This window comes from Heteronotia binoei, chromosome 2 (assembly GCF_032191835.1).
Source record: "Heteronotia binoei isolate CCM8104 ecotype False Entrance Well chromosome 2, APGP_CSIRO_Hbin_v1, whole genome shotgun sequence".
NCBI classification, from domain to species: domain Eukaryota; kingdom Metazoa; phylum Chordata; class Lepidosauria; order Squamata; family Gekkonidae; genus Heteronotia; species Heteronotia binoei.
In genome coordinates, this window is record NC_083224.1 from 9,667,758 (window position 1) to 9,690,702 (window position 22,945).

Genomic DNA, 22,945 nt, shown 5'->3' on the forward strand with positions numbered 1-22,945 from the left:
TGGAAGGTTGAGTCAACCTTGAGCCGGCTACCTGAACCCAGCTTCCGCCGGGATCAAACTCAGGTTGTGAGCAGTGAGCTCAGACTAAAGTACTGCAGCTTTACCACTCTGCGCCACGGGACTCTTAACATCGCTTTAGTTTCTAGAGAGTTCAGCCTTGATTTGAACTAGAACCCACTGACTTGCCTTTTATGCACGCCATGGCATGCATAAATCTCCTCCAACACCACATTTCAAATGAAAATACTAATTTAAGTGATAAAAACGAAAGGATCCTACATGGTAATTCAACAGCACTTTCCCCCCTCTCACTGCAGCTGTCAACGTCTGCGCTATATGCACGAACTTTCCTTGCTTTCCCCCACAAACTCCCCGCAAGCAGAAAGCTAGTGCCTCAGGCAAAGGCACTTATTTCCCAGACAAGCTATCTTGCTACGTACAAGGAGCTGGCTCTCCTCCCCCGCTTAAGTGACTCCTGCCCGGAATCAGGATCACTGAAGGGACGTGAACGAGCCCCACAGAGTGGGTTTCATCCTCGCCCCCTTCCTCAGAGTGAAAGCACCCCTAGGACTGCTAATCCCCAGGTGGGGGCAGGGGATCCCCCTGTTTGGAGGCCCTCCCCCCACTTCAGAGACATCAGAAAGCGGGGGGGGGGGGGAATGTCTGCTGGGCATTCCATTATTCCCTATGGAGACTGATTCCCATAGGGTATAAGGGAGAATTTGATCTGCAATCGTCTTGGGCTCGGGGGCAGGGGGCGGTATTTTTTATGTAGAAGCACCAGATTTTCAGCATAGCATCCGGTGCCTCTCCTCCAAACACCCAACAAGTTTCAAAAGGATTGGACGAGGGGTTAGGGGTCTAATTCTATGAGCCCCCAAAGAAGGTGCCCCTATCCTTCATTATTTCCTATGGAAGGAAGGCATTTAAAAAGGTGCGCTGTCCCTTTCAATGTGACGGCCGGAACTCCCTTTGGAGTTCAATGAAGCTTGTCACACCCTTGCTCCTGGCTCCACCCCCAAAGTCTCCTGGCTCCACCCCCAGATATTTCTTGAATTGGTCTTGGCAATCCTAGCTGGGCCCTTCATTATTCCCTATGGACACTGATCCCCATAGGGGTATAATGGAGAATTGATCTGTGGGTATCTGGGGCTCAGGGGGGTGCTGTTTTCCGAGGTAGAGGCACCACATTTTCAGCATAGCATCCAGTCCCTCTCCTCCAAACACCCTCCAAGTTTCTAAAGGATTGGACCAGGGGGTCCAATTCTATGGGCCCCCAAAGAAAGTGCCCCTAGCCTCCACTATTCCCAATGGAGGGAAGGCATTTCAAAAGAGCGCGGTCCCTTTCAATGTGACCAGCCAGAACTCCCTTTGGAGTTCAATCCTCCTCGTCCCACCCTTGCTCCTGACCCCACCCCCCCAAAATCTCCCGGCTCCACCCCCCAAAGCCCCCAGCTATTTCTCCAGTCGGACCTGGCAACCCCCCCCTCCCCTCAGGCGCAGCCAAGATGGCGCCGCGCCTCTCCTTCAGCCGCAGCCGCGCGCGGGGCATGCCGGGAGAGGCGGGGCCGCGAAGGGGCGGGCGGCCAGTCAGGCGAGGCCGCGGGGGGCGGGGCCGAGGGGGCGGGCCGTCGGGAGGCGCCTTGTGCGCAGGCGCGGTCCGGCCTTTCTCCGTTCCGGGCGTCGCTGCCGCTGCTGCTGCTGCTCACCGACCGACCGACATGGGCGTGCGTGTGGAGACCATCACCCCCGGGGACGGTGAGCCCTGCTCAAAGCCCCTCTTCCCCCCACCTCACTGCCATTGGGGGGGGTCGAGCCCCCTTTTGCCCCTCCCCCTTTTTTGCCCCGCCCCTTTTTGCCCCCGCCCCTTTTAATGCCCTTTCTCTCTCTTTCTCCCCCCCCCCCCCCCAGGGAGGACCTTCCCCAAGCGCGGGCAGACCTGCGTGGTGCACTACACGGGTGAGTCTGGGCTGGGCTTCCTAGGGTTGCCAATCCCCAGGTGGGGGCAGGGGATCCCCCGGTTTAGAGGGCCCCCCTCCCACTTCAGGGTCATCAGAAAGAGAAGGGGGAGGGAAAGGTCTGCTGGGCACTCCGTTATTCCTTATGGAGACCCGATTCCCATAGGGTAGAGTGGAGAATTGAGCTGTGGGTGTCTGGGGTTCCAGAGGGGCTGCTTTTTGAGGTAGGGGCACCAGTTTTTCAGCATAGCATCCAGTAGCTCTCCCCAAAATGCCCTCAAAGTTTCAAAAGGATCGGACCAGGGGGTCTGATTCTATCAGTCCCCCCAAAAGGTGCCCCTATCATTCATTATTTCCAAAGGAGGGAAGGCATTTAAAAGGCATGCGGTCCCTTTAAATGTGATGGCCGGAATTCTCCTTGGAGATCAGTGATGTTTTCAGGGTCATCAGAAAGCGGGCAGAGGGAGGGAAATGTCTGCTGGGCACTCCATTATTCCCTATGGAGACCAATTCCCATAGGGTATAGTGAAGAATTGATCTGTGGGTGTCTGGGGCTCCAAAGGGGCTGCTTTTTGAGGTAGGGGCACCAGTTTTTCAGCATAGCATCCAGTAGCTCTCCCCAAAATGCCCTCAAAGTTTCAAAAGGATCGGACCAGGGGGTCTGATTCTATCAGTCCCCAAAGAAGGTGCCCCTATCCTTCATTATTTCCAAAGGAGGGAAGGCATTTAAAAGGCATGCGGTCCCTTTAAATGTGATGGCCAGAATTCCCCTTGGAGTTCAGTGATGCTTTCAGGGTCATCAGAAAGCGGGAGGTGGGAGGGAAATGTCTGCTGGGCACTCTGTTATTCCCTATGAAGATTGATTTCCATAGGGGAAGGGGTGGCCAGCGATAGCTCTCCAGATGTTTTTTTTGCCTCCAACTCCCATCAGCCCCAGCCATTCGCCATGCTGTCTGGGGCTGATGGGAGTTGTAGACAAAAACATCTGGAGAGCTACCGTTGCCCACTCCTGCCATAGGGTATAGTGGAGAATTGATCTGAGTGTCTGGGGCTCCAGAGGGGCTGCTTTTGGAGGTAGGGGCACCAATTTTTCAGCATAGCATCCAGTACCTCTCTCCGAAATGCCCTCCAAGTTTCAAAAGGATCGGACCAGGGGGTCGGATTCTATCAGTCCCCAAGGAAGGGGCCCCTATTCGTCATTATTTCCAAAGCAGCGCCTTGTATGTTTGTGGGATTTTATGTTGTGAGCCGCCCTGAGCCTGCCTCAGCGGGGAAGGCGGGATATAAATAAAATAAATCAATACATTTATAAGGCATGCGGTCCCTTTAAATGTGATGGCCAGCATTCCCTTTGGAGTTCAGTGACGCTTTCAGGGTCATCAGAAAGCGGGAGGTGGGAGGGAAATGTCTGCACAGGCGCGTTTGACCTACATGCACTTTGCAGCCCTAAGCACTTTAAGGAATTTGTTCTAATGAAGTGTGTGCTTAGATGCGTTTTGGAAAGGATTTACATGGACTTCCCTGGATGTATTAATTGTTGAATTGGATTATAATAATCAGTGCTTTCATGCTTAGATAAGTGTAAATGAATTAACGATTGTGTTCGTTATTTTGTCGAGGTTTCTCTTTGGGTTTTAGTTCCCAGGTGGGGGCGGGGAACCTCCTGGTTTGGAGGCCCTCCCCCCTCTTCAGGGTCATCAGAGGGTGGGGGAAGGAAAGGAAGTGAAACGTCTGCAGGGCACTCCATTATTCCCTATGGAGACTGATTCCCCATAGGGTATCATGGAGAATTGATCTGTGGGTATCTGGGCGGGCTGGTTTTTGAGGTAGAGGCGCCAAAATTTCAGCATAGCATCCGGTGCCTCTCCTCAAAACACTCCTCAAGTTTCAAAAAGATTGGACCGGGGCGGGGGGTCCAATTCTGTCAGCCCTGAAATTAGGTGTCCCTTTGCTCCATTATTTCTTATGGAAAGGAAGGCATTTAAAAGGAGCGCGGCCCCTTTAAATGTGTTGGCCAGGACTCCTTTTGGAGTTCAGTCGTGCTTGCCACACCCTTGCTCTTGGCTCCACCCCCCCCCCCAAAGTCTCCTGGCTCCACCCCCCAACGTCTCCTGGCTCCACCAGATATTTTTTGAGTCGGACTTGGCAACCCTAGCTTACAATGTGGAGTGGAAGGTGTCAGCTGATGGGGTGCACTTTTCTTTGTGAAAACTGTGGGGGCCTTCCGCTGCTAGCATAGGATGGACAGGTAAGAGTATACCTGCCCTAGGTAAGGGATTCTCTTTGTGGGAGGATCTGCCCGGTGGAGCCCCCCTCTGCGCACCTGACACGGCTGCACTTGTTGGTTTCTGCAGCCGGGAGATGCTCCTTTATCTTTACTGTGTCTGTCCTGGCTTGTGGGGGTGCGGAGAGAGAAGACGGGGACTTGCCTGTGGTGGGCCCGCTCCCCCCGAAGTCAAGGATGCTTCGTTTTCTGGATTGCTGGTGCCTTCAAACCTTGCACAGTGTTTTCTGCCCTGAGGCTGCTGGGGGCAGGGAAAGGTTCTTGTGCCAACTGGCGTGGGTGAGGCAAGAATTCTCCAGATAAGGCATTTGCTTGGAGAAAGCAGCCCTGGCCTTAATGGTTTTTAGCGTGGCTGTCTTGCGCCGGGATTTGTATCTTTAAGGCTCTCTTTCTCCCCTGTTCCTTCCTTACCTTTTAGGATTCTATCGGAGAGCAAAAGAAAAAACAAGGGGGTTGACGTTTTCTCATTTCCGGGCCCGCTCAGGTTCTTTGGGCCCCTCTGTTTATTGAAAACCTTTCTCTGCCCCCTTTCTGCCTAATTCAGGGTTGCTTTGGGCTGTGGTTCGGCATTCCAGCCCAGTTGAGGGGTATGGGGGTTTTTCAATACTCATACTATCCCTTAGAGTTGATTCACTTGCTTCTTGGGAGTGGTGGGGATATGCAGGTAATTCCTTCCAGGTGAGGCATGGGTTTAAAATTAGCACGTGCTGAACTGCAAGAGGTTTCTTGTATGTCAACATGGAATGGAAGAGCACTTAAAATGGTTGAGCAAGGGAGGCGGACTTTGGGGGATTTGAAAGCTTTTTACTCAGCCTTACTCTCCCCCCCCCCCCCGACCCCCGACCCCACACACCTTTGGTGTATGTTTGTGTTTCACAGGAGTGGTTAAGAACATAAGAGAAGCCATGTTGGATCAGGCCAACGGCCCATCAAGTCCAACACTCTGTGTCACACAGTGGCAAAAAATGTTATATACACACATACACTGTGGCTAATAGCCACTGATGGACCTGTGCTCCATATTTTTATCTAAACCCCTCTTGAAGGTGGCTATACTTGTGGCCGCCACCACCTCCTGTGGCAGTGAATTCCACATGTTAATCACCCTTTGGGTGAAGAAGTACTTCCTTTTATCCGTTTTAACCTGTCTGCTCAGCAATTTCATCGAATGCCCACGAGTTCTTGTATTGTGAGAAAGGGAGAAAAGTACTTCTTTCTCTACTTTCTCCATTCCATGCATTATCTTGTAAACCTCTATCATGTCACCCCGCAGTCGACGTTTCTCCAAGCTAAAGAGTCCCAAGCGTTTCAACCTTTCTTCATAGGGAAAGTGCTCCAGCCCTTTAATCATTCTAGTTGCCCTTCTCTGCACCTTCTCTAATGCTATAATATCCTTTTTGAGGTGCGGCGACCAGAACTGCACACAGTACTCCAAATGAGACCGCACCATCGATTTATACAGGGGCATTATGATACTGGCTGATTTGTTTTCAATTCCCTTCCTAATAATTCCCAGCATAGCGTTGGCCTTTTTTATTGCAAACGCACACTGTCTTGACACTTTCAGTGAGTTATCTATCATGATCCCAAGATCTCTCTCTTGGTCAGTCTCTGCCAGTTCACACCCCATCAACTTGTATTTGTAGCTGGGATTCTTAGCCCCAATGTGCATTATTTTGCACTTGGCCACATTGAACCGCATCTGCCACGTTGACGCCCATTCACCCAGCCTCAACAGATCCCTTTGGAGTTCCTCACAATCCTCTCTGGTTCTCACCACCCTGAACAATTGGTTCTCAATGCTTTGGTGTTTGGTGTCGCTAGACTCCAGTTTAGCTCGGAGAGGAGGCGGCTGAGAGGTGATATGATCACCATCTTCAAGTCCTTGAAGGGCTGTCCTATAGAGGAGGGTGTGGAATTGTTTTCTGTGGCCCCAGAAGGCAGGACGAGAACCAAATGGGTTGAAATTAAATCAAAAGAGTTTCCGGCTCAACATTAGGAAGAACTTCCTGACTGTTAGAGCGCTTCCTCAGTGGAACAGGCTTCCTCGGGAGGTGGTGGGCTCTCCTTCCTTGGAGGTTTTTCAACAGAGGCTAGATGGCCATCTGACAGCAGTGAAGATCCTGTGAATTTAGGTAGGAGTGTTTGTGAGTTTCCTGCATTGCGCAGGGGGTTGGACTAGATGACCCTGGAGGTCCCTTCCAGCTCTATGATTCTATGAAAGGTTGAAAGAGCTGGGCATGTTTAGCCTGGAGGCAGCTGAGAGGTGATAGAATCACCATCTTCAAGTACTCGAAGGGCTGTTGTATAGAGGATGGTGTGGAATTTGTTTTTTGTGGCCCCGGAAGGTAGGATCAGAACTAGTGGGTTGAAATTAAATCAAAAGAGTTTCTGGCTCAACATTAGAAGAAGAAGACGACGATATTGGATTTATATCCCGCCCTCCACTCCGAAGAGTCTCAGAGCGGCTCACAATGTCCTTTCCCTTCCTCCCCCACAACAGACACCCTGTGAGGTGGGTGGGGCTGGAGAGGGCTCTCACAGCAGCTGCCATTTCAAGGACAACCTCTGCCAGAGCTGTGGCTGACCCAAGGCCATGCCAGCAGGTGCAAGTGGAGGAGTGGGGAATCAAACCCGATTCTCCCAGATAAGAGTTCGCACACTTAACCACTACACCAGACTGGCTCTTCACGTTAGGAAGAACCTGACCGTTAGAGCGGTTCCTCAGTGGAACAGGCTTCCTCCTCGGGAGGTGGTGGGCTCTCCTTCCTTGGAGGTTCTTCAACAGAGGCTGGATGGCCACCTGACAGCGATGAGGATCCTGTGAATTTAGGGGGAGGTGATTGTGAGTTTCCTGCATCGTGCAGGGGGTTGGGCTAGATGACTTTTGGAGGTCCCTTCCAACTCTAGGATTCTGTGACTCTCAATGTGATACATACACTGGGATGTTACCATTGTGACTGAGCCCTGAAAGCAAAGCGCTAGGAGACGGTAGCCCTAGGAGATGGAATGGTGCGTGGAACGAAGAGGTGTTTTGCATCCTGATATAGCTGCTTCTGCGGGGTTTATTCCTCTCGCTTTCATGTGCTGCATTTCAGCGCAGCCCGCCTCCGTTCATAGGTGTCACCACTTATTACAATAGCGCATCGCTGACTACACGCCAGGCTGTTCGCTTGGTGCCATATAGGGATCTAATCTTGGCAACGCAAGGCAAATGCGGGTCTCGGAATAACTGTGCCAGAGCGCCGTGCTTAATCGTACAAGTGCGCGGCTCCGAAGGGCTAATCTGCCTGTTACCTTCTGTGTGTGTGAGTTGATTTGGGCACGGAACGCGACCTCTTTTGGCAGAGCGTCAGTCCACAGTGTTCTTGGGCATCTGAACGTTGCGTTAAGACCGTCCGTGCAGGCAGAGTTGCAAGTACGGACGTCACCCTGCAGGTGAAGATGAAAAAGAGATTGGATTTATATCCTACCTTCCACTCCGAAGAGTCTCAGACTCACAATCTCCTTTCCCTTCCTCCCCCACAACAGACACCCTGTGAGGTAGATGAAGATATTGGATTTATATCCCGCCCTCCACTCCGAAGAGTCTCAGAGCGGCTCACAATCTCCTTTCCCTTCCTCCCCCACAACAGTTACCCTGTGAGGTAGATGAAGATATTGGATTTATACCCCGCCCTCCACTCCGGAGAGTCTCAGAGCGGCTCACAATCTCCTTTCCCTTCCTCCCCCACAACAGACACCCTGTAAGGTAGATGAAGATATTGGATTTATACTCCGCCCTCCACTCCGAAGAGTCTCAGAGCGGCTCACAATCTCCTTTACCTTCCCCCCACAACAGACACCCTGTGAGGTAGATGAAGATATTGGATTTATACCCCGCCCTCCACTCCGAAGAGTCTCAGAGCGGCTCACAATCTCCTTTCCCTTCCTCCCCCACAACAGACACCCCGTGAGGTAGATGAAGATATTGGATTTATATCCCACCCTCCACTCCAAAGAGTCTCAGAGCGGCTCACAATCTCCTTTCCCTTCCTCCCCCACAACAGACACCCTGTGAGGTAGATGAAGACACTGGATTTATATCCCACCCTCCACTCCGAAGAGTCTCAGAGCGGCTCACAATCTCCTTTCCCTTCCTCCCCCACAACAGACACCCTGTGAGGTAGATGAAGATATTGGATTTATATCCCGCCCTCCACTCCAAAGAGTCTCAGAGCGGCTCACAATCTCCTTTCCCTTCCTCCCCCACAACAGACACCCTGTGAGGTAGATGAAGATATTGGATTTATATCCCGCCCTCCACTCCGAAGAGTCTCAGAGCGGCTCACAATCTCCTTTCCCTTCCTCCCCCTCAACAGACACCCTGTGAGGTAGATGAAGATATTGGATTTATATCCCGCCCTCCACTCCGAAGAGTCTCAGAGCGGCTCACAATCTCCTTTCCCTTCCTCCCCCGCAACAGACACCCTGTGAGGTGGGTGGGAGCTGAGAGGGCTTTCACAGCAGCTGCCTTTTCAAGGACAACCTCTGCCAGAGCTATGGCTGACCCAAAGGCCATTCCAGCAGGTGCAAGTGGAGGAGTGGGGAATCAAACCCGGTTCTCCCAGATAGGAGTTTGTGCATTTAACCACTACACCAAACTAATTTACATTCCACCCTCCACTCTGAATCTCAGAGTCCCAGAGCAACCTACAATCTCCTATATCTTCCTCCCCCACAACAGACACCCTGTGAGGTGGGTGGGGCTGAGAGAGCTCTCCCAGAAACAGCCCTTTCAAGGACAGATTCTCAGAGTGGCTCACAATCTCATTTCCCTTCTTCCCCCACAACAGACACCCTGTGAGGTGGGTGGGGCTGGAGAGGGCTCTCCCAGCAGCTGCCCTTTCAAAGACAACCTCTGCCAGAGCTATGGCTGACCCAAGGCCATTCCAGCAGGTGCAAGTGGAGGAGTGAGGGAATCAAAAATGGTTCTCCCAGATAAGAGAGTTATGGCTGACCCAAGGCCATGCCAGCAGGTGCAAGTGGAGGAGTGGGGAATTAAACCCGGTTCTCCCAGATAAGAGTCCGCACGCTTAACCACTACACCAAACTGGCTCTGGAGATCTCTTGGAATCACAGTGGAGATCTCCTGGAATCACAGTGATTCCTGGAGATCTCCTGGAATCGCAGTGGCACTCCAGGCTGCAGAGATCAGTTCCCTTGAAGATGGTGGATGCTTTGGAGGGTGGATGTGTGGAATTGTACCCTGCCCTCCTTGCATTCCACCTTCCAGCCGCCAAGTCTCCGAGTATTTTCTGTTCTCGAGTTTGCGGCTTCCTTGTTGTGTGAGATGGAAAATAACCAGACCTTTTTGGGAACAATCCTCAGTAGCAATGTTGGAAGTTAGTCCGCTGTTGTTCTGGTGTGTGGGGGGGGTGACTCCTGGGAAATGGCTTTTGTTTTTGCAGCCTTTGGCACTCTGGCGCTTGTGAAACAGAAGGCCCCGGGCCTGTCCTGCTTTCTCTCTTTCCAGGACTCCCTCGTAGCTTAGACAGTGACTGCACTGCACTAAGTGAACTCTGTGTTACCTTCTTTGGTAGGTGGATCTGCTCTCTTCCGCCTTGAAGTGACAGCCAGGCCGTCCAATAAAATCTTCCCAGTTTTAGACGAGGCTTCTTGGAAGAGGAGGCGAGGGCTCTGGGGTTTTTTTGGAAGGCAGTTTTCTTCATTTTTGGTTTAAGCCTTCCCAATTTGCCTTTGCCTCTTAACTCTACATATGCATTGAAGTCTAAGCCAGGGGTGGCCGAATTGTGGCTCTTTCGCATACATTGTGTGGCTCTTGAAGCCCCCACTGCCCTATTGGCCAGCTTGGAGAAGAAGAAGAAGATGATATTGGATTTATATCCCGCCCTCCACTCCGAAGCGTCTCAGAGTGGCTCACAATCTCCTTTCCCTTCCCCCCCCCCACAACAGACACCCTGCGAGGTAGATGAAGATATTGGATTTATATCCCGCCCTCCACTCCGAAGAGTCTCAGGGCGGCTCACAATCTCCTCTCCCTTCCTCCCCCACAACAGACACCCTGTGAGGTAGATGAAGATATTGGATTTATATCCCACCCTCCACTCCGAAGAGTCTCAGAGCGGCTCACAATCTCCTTTCCCTTCCTCCCCCACAACAGACACCCTGTGAGGTGGGTGGGGATGAGAGAGCTCTGACAGAAGCTGCCCTTTCAAGGACAACCTCTGCCAGAGCTATGGCTGACCCAGGGCCATGCTAGCAGGTGCAAGTGGAGGAGTGGGGAATCAAAGTCCACTGGATAAGAGTCCGTACACTTAACCACTACACCAGACTGGCTCTCTAGAAGGCATTTTCCCTCTTTAAAATCCCTTCTCGCGTGGATAACACATCAAAGTTGCTTTCTTTCCACCTTTCCCTCCCTCCTCCCATCTATTTCCCTGCCTTTCTACGGTTGCCAGGTCTGTGTTGGAAAATACCTGGAGACTTTGGGAGTGGATTCAAGAGAGAGCGGGGTTTTTGGAGGGGCCTCAGCTTGGTCCAATGCCCTTGAATCTTCCCTTCAAAGCAGCTGTAGTCATAATCATAATACTGATCTCTGCCAGCTGGAGAGGAGTTCTAGAAGTGGGAGATCTCCAGGCCCCACCTGGAGACTGGCAACCTTATGCCTGCCTGCCTTCCTACCTTGCGGCTCTCAAACATCTGACATTTATTTCACGTGGCTCTTACATTAAGCCACTTTGGCCACCCGTGGTCTAAGCCGGGGGTGGCCAACGGTAGCTCTCCAGATTTTTTTTTGCCGGCTGGCCATGCCGGCTGGGGCTGGTGGGAGTTGTAGGCAAAAAAAACACATCTGGAGAGCTACCGTCGGGCCACCTGTGGTCTAAGCGTTTGTAAGATCCCTTTCGGAAACGCTCACGCTCCGGCTTTGGCAGGCTTCCGAAAGGCTTGGGATTCTGGCACAGGACGGCGGCCTGTGCGAACGCCGGTCTTCCCTTGCAGCTGGCGCGGAAGGCCGTTGCCAAGGCTGCCCCTTAAGAGCTCTGAGTTGGGTGCGGGAAGAGAATGCGTTAGGAGGAGCAGCGAGCGTTCTTAACCCAGTTGTCGGAGGGAGTGGGCATTGCGGCGTGTGCCAACGAAGGTGGCAGGTACTGTGGATCGTTTTGAGTGAAGGGTTTCTTAAATTTATGCCCCGCCCTCCCCGCCGAGGCAGCTTACAACAATAGTCATGATTTTACCTGTCCCCCACCTCAAGGTTTTTTGGGCACCTCTTCCTGCTTCAGAGATAACTGTGTCTGTCTTGGGGGTGGCGTGGTGGTGGTGGTGGGGGGGGCGGAAGCTGTCCTAGGCGGTGATAGAAAGTGCTAGCAATCCGTGGCCAACGTATAGCTTTCCCCAGGGGTGGAATTCTAGCAGGAGCTCCTTTGCATATTAGGCCACACCTCCCTGATGTAGCCAATCCTCCCAAGAGCTTACAAAAAAGAGCCTTGTAAGCTCTTAGAGCACGGGTGGCCAACGGTAGCTCTCCAGATGTTTTTTTTTTGCCTACAACTCCCATCAGCCCCAACCAGCATGGCCAATGGCTGGGGCTGATGGGAGTTGTAGGCAAAAAACATCTGGGGAACTACCGTTGGCCACCCCTGTCTTAGAAGAAGAAGAATTGCAGATTTATACCCCGCCCTTCTCTCTGAATCAGAGACTCAGAGCGGCTTACAATCTCCTATGTCTTCTCCCCCCACAACAGACACCCTGTGAGGTGGGTGGGGCTGAGAGGGCTCATACAGCAGTTGCCCTTTCAAGGACAACCTCTGCCAGAGCTGTGGCTAACCCAAGGTCATTCCAGCAGCTGCAAGTGGAGGAGTGGGGAATCAAACTCGGTTCTCCCAGATAAGAGTCCACTCTCTTAACCACGACACCAAACTGGGCTCTCTTAGAGGATCGGCTGCATCAGGGGTGTGTGGCCCAATATGCAAAGGAGCTCCTGCTAGAATTCCACCCCTGGCTTTCCCTCTTAGTGTCTTCAGGGCAAAAGATGTTCAGAGGTGGTTTCTCATTCCTTGCTCTGAGGACCAACTCTGGACCATCTAAGTACTGTACTGGCTAGGGTCAGCCCTGTTTAGTTTCTGAGATCTGTTGAGATCCGGCTGGCTGGGTTGTCCAGGTCATGGTTTAGACCACGGGAGTATGGGGCTTTCAAGGCAAGAGACGAACAGGGGCGGTTTGCCATCGCTTGCTTCTTCAGAGTGGTCCTGAACTTCCTTACTGGTCTCCCGTCCGGGTCCTAACCAAATGCATTAAGTCAAATGCAGTTTTTTGGGCTGCATCCACGGAAGTGTAGTGTCCTGATCACGTGAAGTGATGGTATCGCTTTCCTCTGCTCTGGTTAGACCTCCCCTGGGGTCTTGTGTTCAGTTTTGGGTGGCACATTTTAAGAAGGATCTAGACAAGCTGGAACGGGTCCCGAGGAGGGTGACGAAGATGGTGAGGGGTCTGGAGACCGAGTCTTATGAGGAAAGGTTGAAGGAGCTGGGGATGTTTGGCTGAGGGGTGAGATGATCGCCATCTTACAAGTCCTTGAAGGACTGTCCTGTAGAGGGTGGTGTGGAATTGTTTTATGTGGCCCCGGAAGGTAGGGCCCAGAACCAAGGGGTTGAAATTAAATCAAAAGAGTTTCCGGCTGAACATTAGGAAGAACTTCCTGATGGTTAGAGCCGTTCCGCAGTGGAACAGGCTTCCTCAGGAGGTGGTGGGCTCTCCTTCCTTGGAGGTTTTTCAACAGAGGCTGGATGGCCATCTGACAGCAATGAAGATCCTGTGAATTTAGGGGGAGGTATCTGTGAGTTTAGAGCAGTTCCTCAGTGGAACAGGCTTCCTCCTTGGGAGGTGGTGGGCTCTCCTTCCTTGGAGGTTTTTCAACAGAGGCTAGATAGCCAACTGACAGCAATGAGGATCTTGTGAATTTGGGGGGAGGTGTTTGTGGGTTTCCTGCATTGTGCAGGGGGTTGGACTAGATGACCCTAGAGGTCCCTTCCAACTCTAGGATTCTATGAACTTCCTTACCGTTAGAGCGGTTCCTCAGTGGAACAGGCTTCCTCGGGAGGTGGTGGGCTCTCCTTCCTTGGAGGTTTTTCAACAGAGGCTAGATGGTCCTCTGACAGCAATGAGGATCCTGTGAATTTGGGGGGAGGTGTTTGTGGGTTTCCTGCATTGTGCAGGGGGTTGGACTAGATGACCCTAGAGGTCCCTTCCAACTCTAGGATTCTATGAACTTCCTGACCGTTAGATCGGTTCCTCAGTGGAACAGGCTTCCTCGGGAGGTGGTGGGCTCTCCTTCCTTGGAGGTTTTTCAACAGAGGCTAGATGGTCCTCTGACAGCAATGAATTTAGGGGGAGGTGTTTGTGAGTTTCCTGCATTGTGCAGGGGGTTGGACTAGATGTCCCTGGAGGTCCCTTCCAAATCGGTGATTCTAGGGCAGAACCTGCTTTGCTTCCCGACGGCTGATGAGATGGGGCTAGCCTGTGCTGTTGAAAAACGATTTTAAACGGTTTAAAGAACAGAACGCTTAGGGGTGGCTTCATAGCTGGCCGGGAGGGGAGTGGGGGGGGGGGGGAGAAGCTGATTTTTTTGTGCGTGGTATTCAACATCTCCTTTTTGCCGCAGTGGAGGCGGAATATTTCTCAGGAGAGCAGGCAGTGTTCTCTCCTTGGTGTTGCTTTGGTTTTATTTTTTTTAAAAAAACGCGTTCTGCATTTTCTAAGGGATCAGGCTGCAAAGGTAAATTCTGCAATGCAAGCAAGGCAGATACCAGCTGAGCGTTGGATTTTTGCACACGTCTTGGGGCGGGGAAGAGCCCTCGCCCCCTTATCTAGGTCCGGAACAGTAGCTTTAAATTTTGGGAAGCCTGAGCGGAGACCATATGAGGGTAGTGACAGAACCTGTTTTGGAGGACTGTCGTCTTGTATGGTGGCCTGCATAGAGAATTTGGGGATGGCACGGCCCATTATTAATGCTTATTATGTTCAGTTTTGGGCACCACAATTTCAGAAGGATCTAGACAAGCTGGAATGGGTCCAGAGGAGGGCAACGAAGATGGTGAGGGATCTGGAGACCAAGTCCTATGAGGAAAGGTTGAAGGAGCTGGGATGTTTAGTCTGGAGAGGAGGCGGCTGAAAGTTGGTATGATCACCATCTTCAAGGACTTGAAGGGCTGTCCTATAGAGGATGGCGTGGAATTGTTTTTGTGGCCCCGGAAAGTAGGACCAGAACCAACGGGTTGAAATTAAATCAAAAGAGTTTCCGGCTCAACATTTGGAAAAACTTCTTGACCGTTAGAGCGATTCCTTAGTGGAACAGGCTTTCTTAGGAGGTGGTGGGCTCTCCTTCCTTGGAGGTTTTTCAACAGAAGCTAGATGGCCACCTGACAGGAATGAAGATCCTGTGAATTTAGGGGGAGGTGTTTGTGAGTTTCCTGCATTGTGCAGGGGGTTGGACTAGATGACCCTGGAGGTCCCTTCCAACTCTATGATTCTGTGATTACATTTGCAAATGATACTAAATTGAGAGGGGTTGCAAATACAGTAGAAGACAAGATGATCTTGACAGGCTGGAAAACTGGGCTGAAGCCAATAAAATGAATTTTAACAGGGATAAATGTAACATTAGGAAGAACTTCCTGACAATTAGAGTGGTTCCTCAGTGGAACAGGCTTCCTCAGGAGGTGGTGGGCTCTCCTTCCTTGGAGGTGTTTAAACAGAGGCTAGATGGCCATCTGACAGCAATGAAGATCCTGTGAATTTAGGGGAGGTGTTTGTGAGTTTCCTGCATTGTGCAGGGGGTTGGACTAGAAGAAGATACTGGATTTATATCCCGCCCTCCACTCCGAAGAGTCTCAGAGCGGCTCACAATCTCCTATACCTTCCTCCCCCACAACAGACACCCTGTGAAGTGGGTGGGGCTGAGAGGACTCTCACAGCAGCTGCCCTTTCAAGGACAACCTCTGCCAGGGCTATGGCTGACCCAAGGCCATTCCAGCAGGTGCAAGTGGAGGAGTGGGGAATCAAACCCGGTTCTCCCAGATAAGAGTCCACACACTTAACCACTACACCAAACTGGCTCTCCCTGGAAGTGCCTTCCAGTTCAGCGATTCTGTTATTCTAGTTGGTAGAGCCTCTGCTTGGCATGCAGAAGGTTTCAGGTTCAATCCCCGGCATCTCCATTGAAAAGGACCAGGCAGGAGGTGACGTGAAAGACCTCAGCCTGAGTCCCTGGAGGAACAGCCGCCAATCTGAGTGGACAGTGCTTTCCTTGATGGTCCAAGGGTCCGATATAGAAGGCAGCTACATGCATGTGTGTTGGGGAGGGACTGCGGTTGAGTGGCAGAGCCTCTGCTTGGCATGCCGAAGGTGCCCGGATCGATTCCCATCATCTCCCATTAAAAGGATCAGGTGGGAGGTGATGGGAAAGACCTCTGCCTGGGACCCTGGAGAGCCAGGAGGAGGAGCCATGGCTCAGGGGAAGAGCCTCTGCTTGGCATGCAGAAGGTCCCAGGTTCAGTCCCGGGCATCTCCAGTTGAAAGGACCAGGCAGGAGGTGATGAGAAAGACCTCAGCCTGAGACTCTGGAGAGCCAGAAGGAGGAGCCATGGCTCAGTGGAAGAGCCTCTGCTTGGCATGCAGAAGGTCCCAGGTTCAATCCCCAACATCTCCAGTTAAAAGGAACAGGTGGGAGGTGATGGGAAAGACCTCAGCCTGAGACCCTGGAGAGCCAGGAGGAGGAGCCGTGGCTTGGCATGCAGAAGGTCCAGGTTCAATCCCGGGCATCTCCAGTTGAAAGGACCAGGCAGGAGGTGATGAGAAAGACTTCAGCCTGAGACTCTGGAGAGCCAGGAGGGGGAGTCATGGCTCAGTGGAAGAGCCTCTGCTTGGCATGCAGAAGGTCCCAGGTTCAATCCCCAGCACCTCCCATTAAAAGGACCAGGCAGGAGGTGATGAGAAAGACCTCAGCCTGAGACTCTGGAGAGCCAGGAGGGGGAGTCATGGCTCAGTGGAAGAGCCTCTGCTTGGCATGCAGAAGGTCCCAGGTTCAATCCCAGCATCTCCAGTTAAAAGGACCAGGAGGGAGGTGATGGGGAAGACCTCAGCCTGAGACTCTGGAGAGCCAGGAGGGGGAGTCATGGCTCAGGGGAAGAGCCTCTGGTTGGCATGCAGAAGGTCCCAGGTTCAGTCCCCAGCATCTCCAGTTAAAAGGACCAGGAGGGAGGTGATGGGGAAGACCTCAGCCGGAGATCCTGGGGAGCCAGGAGGGGAAGCCATGGCTCAGTGGAAGAGCCTCTGCTTGGCATGCGGAAGGTTCCAGGTTCAATCCCCAGCATCTCCAGTTAAAAGGACCAGGCGGTAGGTGATGTGAAAGACCTCTACCTGAGACCCTGGAGAGCTGCTGTCAGTCTGAGTAGATCAGAGGTGGCCAAACTTGCTTAATGTAAAAGCCACACGGAATAGATGTCAGATGTTTGACAGCTTTAAGACATTAACCCCAGAGAGAGAGAGAGAGGATGAATTGAGGGAGGGAGAAGCTAAGAGAAAGCAACTTTAGCTTTAAATGCATTCTCCAAGACCTCCATGTCAGCTGGCTTGGCTTGGAGAAGTGATTTCAAGAGAGGGGTGGTCAGCGGGGTGGTGGGGTTTTTGAGAGCTGCAGAATAGCCACGAAAGAGCCACGTGTGACTCCTGAGCCACAGTTTGGCCACCTCCGGAGTAGGTAATATTGGCCCCACTGGTGGACCTCCTGATGGCGCCTGGTTTTCTGGCCGCTGTATGACACAGAGTGTTGGACTGGATGGAGGTAATTCAGCATAAGGTAGCTCCATGGCGTTAAGGTGCTGGCATCTGACGTTTAGGGCTGGGTGGAATCACCGCAGTGCCTTTTGCAGCTGTGGAACCCAGGACGCTTCCCAATTCATCCCTCCCTGTGCTGTGTCCCCCTCCCAAACACCATTGAGAGCTGGTTTGGTATAGTGGCGAAGTGTACGGACTCTTATCTGGGAGAACCGGGTTTGATTCCCCACTGCTCCATTTGCAGCTGCTGGGATGGGCTTGGGTCAGCCAGAGCTCTCTTATCTGGGAGAACCGGGTTGGATTCCCCACTCTTCCACTTGCAGCTGCTGGAATGGCCTTGGGTCAGCCATAGCTCTCTTATCTGGGAGAACCGGGTTTGATTCCCCACTCCTCCACTTGCAGCTGCTGGGATGGCCTTGGGTCAGCCAGAGCTCTCTTATCTGGAGAACCGGGTTTGATTCCCCACACCTCCAATTGCGGCTGCTGGGATGGCCTTGGGTCAGCCAGAGCTCTCTTATCTGGGAGAACCGGGTTTGATTCCCCACACCTCCAATTGCGGCTGCTGGAATGGCCTTGGGTCAGCCAGAGCTCTCTTATCTGGGAGAACCGGGTTTGATTCCCCACTCCTCCACTTGCGGCTGCTGGAATGGCCTTGGGTCAGCCAGAGCTCTCTTATCTGATTCTAAGATCCTGTGAATTTAGGGGGAGGCATTTGTGAGTTTCCTGCATCGTGCAGGGGGCTAGACTAGATGACCCTGGAGGTCCCTTCCAACTCTTAAGATTCTAAGATCCTGTGAATTTAGGGGAAGGTGTTTGTGAGTTTCCTGCATTGTGCAGGGGGCTGGACTAGATGACCCTGGAGGTCCCTTCCAACTCTATGATTCTGTGATTCTAAGATCCTGTGAATTTTGGGGAGGCGTTTGTGAGTTTCCTGCATCGTGCAGGGGGCTGGACTAGATGACCCTGGAGATCCCTTCCAACTCTATGATTCTGTGATTCTAAGATCCTGTGAATTTTGGGGGAGGTGTTTGTGAGTTTCCTGCATCGTGCAGGGGGCTGGACTAGATGACCCTGGAGATCCCTTCCAACTCTATGATTCTGTGATTCTAAGATCCTGTGAATTTTGGGGAGGTGTTTGTGAGTTTCCTGCATCGTGCAGGGGGCTGGACTAGATGACCCTGGAGATCCCTTCCAACTCTAAGATTCTATGATTCTAAGATCCTGTGAATTTAGGGGAGGTGTTTGTGAGTTTCCTGCATTGTGCAGGGGGTTGGACTAGATGACCCTGGAGGTCCCTTCCAACTCTAAGATTCTATGATTCTAAGATCCTGTGAATTTAGGGGAGGTGTTTGTGAGTTTCCTGCATCATGCAGGGGGCTGGACTAGATGACCCTGGAGATCCCTTCCAACTCTATGATTCTGTGATTCTAAGATCCTGTGAATTTTGGGGGAGGCGTTTGTGAGTTGCCTGCATTGTGCAGGGTTTGGACTAGATGACCCTTGAGGTCCCTTCCAACTCTAAGATTCTATGATTCTAAGGTCCTGTGAATTTAGGGGAGGCGTTTGTGAGTTTCCTGCATTGTGCAGGGGGTTGGACTAGATGACCCCGGAGGTCCCTTCCAACTCTATGATTCTGTGACGCTCTGTGAGGGAGGTGGGCTGAGAGAGCTCCAGGAAAGGTAGAAGAGGATTCGAAGCTTACACGCAATTTAAATCACACGGGAGGGAGGGAGAGGGGTGGCCCCCCCCACCTCTCCAGCTTCTTGCTCTCACCCCCATGGCCCTCCAAGGCCCCCTCCCCCTGTGACTCTTAGCTGCACGGTTGTCTGTTCCTGACAAACCAAGCCATGATCTAACCGTGATGTCAACGAGTGCGACTAGCCGGCTGGCTTCATTCTCTGCCACATTTGCTTGCATTTGGAGGGCGGGGAGGGAGATTGTTCCCGGTCAGACCGAGCTCCCTGCTCGGGAAGCCCCGTCGTAGATGTGCCGTGCGTGCTTCCGGCGAGGGCCGCTCTTTTTTTTTCGGAGGAGAGGAATTCGGGAAGCTCCTTTCGGTGCGTGCAAAAACAAGCCTCTCGTTAAATAGTCCCTTCCCCTGCAAAGAGCTGCTTTCGCTTCAAGCGCATTGCGTTCGGCTGATGTAGTCCAGCAGGGCCCTTTCAATTGCCTACTAGGTGAATCGCCTGCGGTTGCCTTTGACAGCCAGTGTTATGCGGTGTCGGGCCGGAACCCAGGAGACCTTGGTCCAAGTCCTTGAAGCTTACTGAATGGCCTGGACCTAGTTACGCACTCTTTCATTTTTTTTGCGGGGGGGGGAGGTATTTTATATTTGTGTCTTGTGCGTGTGTGCGAATGAATGTGTGCGCAGGCGCCTGGAAGTCATGGCGACCTCTGGTGACTGACTCCTACTGGGGGTCCTGGAGAATATTCAGGGAGGCGGCTGAATAAAGCCTGTCCCCACCTCCCAGCTCTGGTATTCCAAGGAGCCCTCCCATCCAAGTTCTTGCCAGAGTGGACCCTGCTTCGTTTCTGAGATCTGATGAGATCAGGCTTGACTGGGCTGCCCGGGTTAGGGCCACGCCCTTGACCTCACCCATGATAGCATAGGGGATGGGCGAACCATGAATGTTGCCCTAAGCTCCTTGCACTCAACTGGGACAAAAGTGATCAGGATATGAGTTGGGTCAAGGTGGATTGTCTGCATGGCTGGTGTGTGCGAGTAGGCCTCCTCCTTTTCCTCCTCCTCCTTTGAGAGCCAGTTTGGTGCCGTGGTGAAGTGTGCGGGCTCTTATCTGGAAGAACCCGGTTTGATTCCCCACTCCTCCACTTGCACCTGCTGGAATGGCCTTGGTGAGCCATAGCTATCGCAGGACTTGAAAGGGCAGCTGCTGTGAGAGCCCTCTCAGCCCCACTCAACTCACAGGGTGTCTGTTGTGGGGGGAGAAGACAAAGGAGATTGTAAGCCGCTCTGAGTCTCTGATTCAGGGAGGGGTATAAATCTGCAATTCTTCTTCTTCTCCTTCTCCCCCTTCTCCTCCTCCTTCTCCTCCTCTCAGTTCTTCAGATACTGTACACTGCTACCCATCTTGCTGGAGAGCCAGTTTGGTGTAGTGGTTAAGTGTGCGGACTCTTATCTGGGAGAACCGGGTTTGATTCCCCACTCCTCCACTTGCACCTGCTGGAATGGCCTTGGGTCAGCCATAGCTCTGGCAGAGGTTGTCCTTGAAAGGGCAGCTGCTGGGAGAGCCCTCTCCAGCCCCACGCACCTCACAGGGTGTCTGTTGTGGGGAGGAAGGTAAAGGACATTGTGAGCTGCTCTGAGACTCTTCGGAGTGGAGGGCGGGATATAAATCCAATATGTTCTTCTTCTTCTTCTTGCTATCCAACAGCCGTAGTTCAGTCTCTGTTGAACCCATCCAAGCCTGGCTTTGGAGAGCCAGTTTCATCTGGGAGAACCGGGTTTGATTCCCCACTTCTCCACGTGCACCTGCTGGAGTGACCTTGAGTCAGTCACAAGTTCTCGCAGAGCTGTTCCTCTCAAGAGCACTTTCTGTCAGAGCTCTCTCAGCTCCACCTACCTCCCAGGGTGTCTGTTGTGTGGAGGGGAAAGGAAAGGAGATTGTAGACTGCTCTGAGACTCCCGAGTGAAAGGTGGGGTATAAACCCAATCCTCTTCTCTTCTTCGATAGAGAGGCTCTTTTTGTTGCTCCAGTGTGCTTGAAAGATAGAGTTGAAATCCCTCATGTAGGCGGGTTGCCTGCCTCCAAAAGGGCATAAAAGGAAACGAGGCCTGCTGGTTTGGGGTGAGATGTTGCTGAGCATGATGGGTAGTTTTAAAAAAGCAGTGCTTTGAAAGTCTCTGATTCTTAAAAAAAGGTAAAGGTAGTCCCCTGTGCAAGCACCAGCCGTTTCCGACTCTGGGGTGACATTGCTTTCACAACGTTTTCACAGCAGACTTTTTATAGGGTGGTTTGCCATTGACACCCCCAGTCATCTGCGCTTTTCCTCCAGCAAGCTGGGTCCTCATTTAACCAACCTCGGAAGGATGGAAGGTTGAGTCGACCTGGAGTCAGCTACCTGAACCCAGCTTCCGCCGGGATCGAACTCAGGTCGTGAGCAGAGGACTCCGGCTGCAGGACTGCAGCTTTACCACTCTGCGCCGCGGGGCTGTGCCTTAGGGACCACCTTTCCCCACATGTAACCCAGAGAGCACTTCTGTTGGGGTCACAATATCTCTTCGCAATCCCCAGCCCTAAGTCGGCCAGGCTCATGCCAGGGCCTTTTTTGTGGTGGCCCCACGCGGGCAGAATGAGTTGCCAGAAGAAGTTAGGGCCCTGCGAGAGCTCATAAAGTTCCGCAGGGCCTGTAAGACGGCACTCTTCCACCAGGCATTTGCAAACTAGGCTGCTGGCCACAACAGTTCTCAGGAAACATCCGGCCCTGTGTCTGTTGTGGGGGAGATTGTGAGCCGCTCTGAGACTCTTTGGAGTGGAGGGCAGGATATAAATCCAATATCTTCATCTACCTCACAGGGTGTCTGTTGTGGGGGGGGGGGGAGGGAAAGGAGATTGTGAGCCGCTCTGAGACTCTTCAGAGTGGAGGGCAGGATATAAATCCAATATCTTCATCTACCTCACAGGGTGTCTGTTGTGGGGGAGGAAGGGAAAGGAGATTGTGAGCCGCTCTGAGACTCTTTGGAGTGGAGGGCGGGATATATATCCAATATCTTCATCTACCTCACAGGGTGTCTGTTGTGGGGGAGGAAGGGAAAGGAGATTGTGAGCCGCTCTGAGACTCTTTGGAGTGGAGGGCGGGATATATATCCAATATCTTCATCTACCTCACAGGGTGTCTGTTGTGGGGGAGGAAGGGAAAGGAGATTGTGAGCCGCTCTGAGACTCTTCGGAGTGGAGGGCGGGATATAAATCCAATATCTTCATCTACCTCACAGGGTGTCTGTTGTGGGGGAGGAAGGGGAAGGAGATTGTGAGCCGCTCTGAGACTCTTCGGAGTGGAGGGCGGGATATAAATCCAATATCTTCATCTACCTCACAGGGTGTCTGTTGTGGGGGAGGAAGGGAAAGGAGATTGTGAGCCGCTCTGAGACTCTTCGGAGTGGAGGGCGGGATATAAATCCAATATCTTCATCTACCTCACAGGGTGTCTGTTGTGGGGGAGGAAGGGAAAGGAGATTGTGAGCCGCTCTGAGACTCTTCGGAGTGGAGAGCGGGATATAAATCCAATATCTTCATCTTCTTCATGGTGGCCAGGGCAGTGCTCGAAACCAGGGAATTCAGAGTTTGTCTTCTCACACCCGGGTCTTCTTTCTCATCCCTCTCTCCCACGGGAGCCTTGGTCGGCGCTCCTCTAATGGCTCAGGTGATGCCAGCCAAGATGGCTTTATACCAGGGGTGGCCAAAATGCGGGTCAGGCTAAGCCAGTCAGCGACTTGGAGAATGCATTTAAAGGTTGCTTTCTTCCATCTCTCCCTCCCTCCTCCAGTCTTATTTTTGGTGAGCCAGTTTAGTGTTGTGGTTAAGTGTTTGGACTCTTATCTGGGAGAACCGAGTTTGATTTCCCCACTCATCCACTTGCACCTGCTGGAATGGTCTTGGGTCAGCCAGAGCTCTGGCAGAGTTGTCTTTGAAAGGGCAGCTTCTGGGATAGCTCTCTCAGCACTGCCCACCTTACCGGGTGTCCGTTGTGGGGGGAGGGGAGGGAAGGTAAAGGAGATTGTGACAGCTCGGAGACTCTGAGATTCAGAGTGAAGGGTGGGGTATAAATCCAGTCTCTTCTTCTCAGGTGCAGGGACTCTTATCTGGCAGAACCGGGTTTGGTTCCCCACTCCTCCGCTTGCAGCTGCCGG

General features: G+C 52.4%; 1 protein-coding gene across 1 annotated transcript in view; it reads left to right on the forward strand.

Moving 5' to 3' along the window:
- The first annotated feature begins 1,631 nt into the window (after positions 1-1,631).
- The window catches only part of FKBP1A (FKBP prolyl isomerase 1A), a 52,656-nt gene continuing 31,342 nt past the window's right edge, over positions 1,632-22,945 (forward strand). Inside the window, exons 1-2 of the mRNA XM_060233193.1 lie at positions 1,632-1,758; positions 1,912-1,959. Of these exons, the coding sequence (XP_060089176.1) occupies positions 1,722-1,758; positions 1,912-1,959 (85 nt within the window). The 5' untranslated portion in view covers positions 1,632-1,721. The remainder of the gene's footprint in view (positions 1,759-1,911; positions 1,960-22,945) is intronic.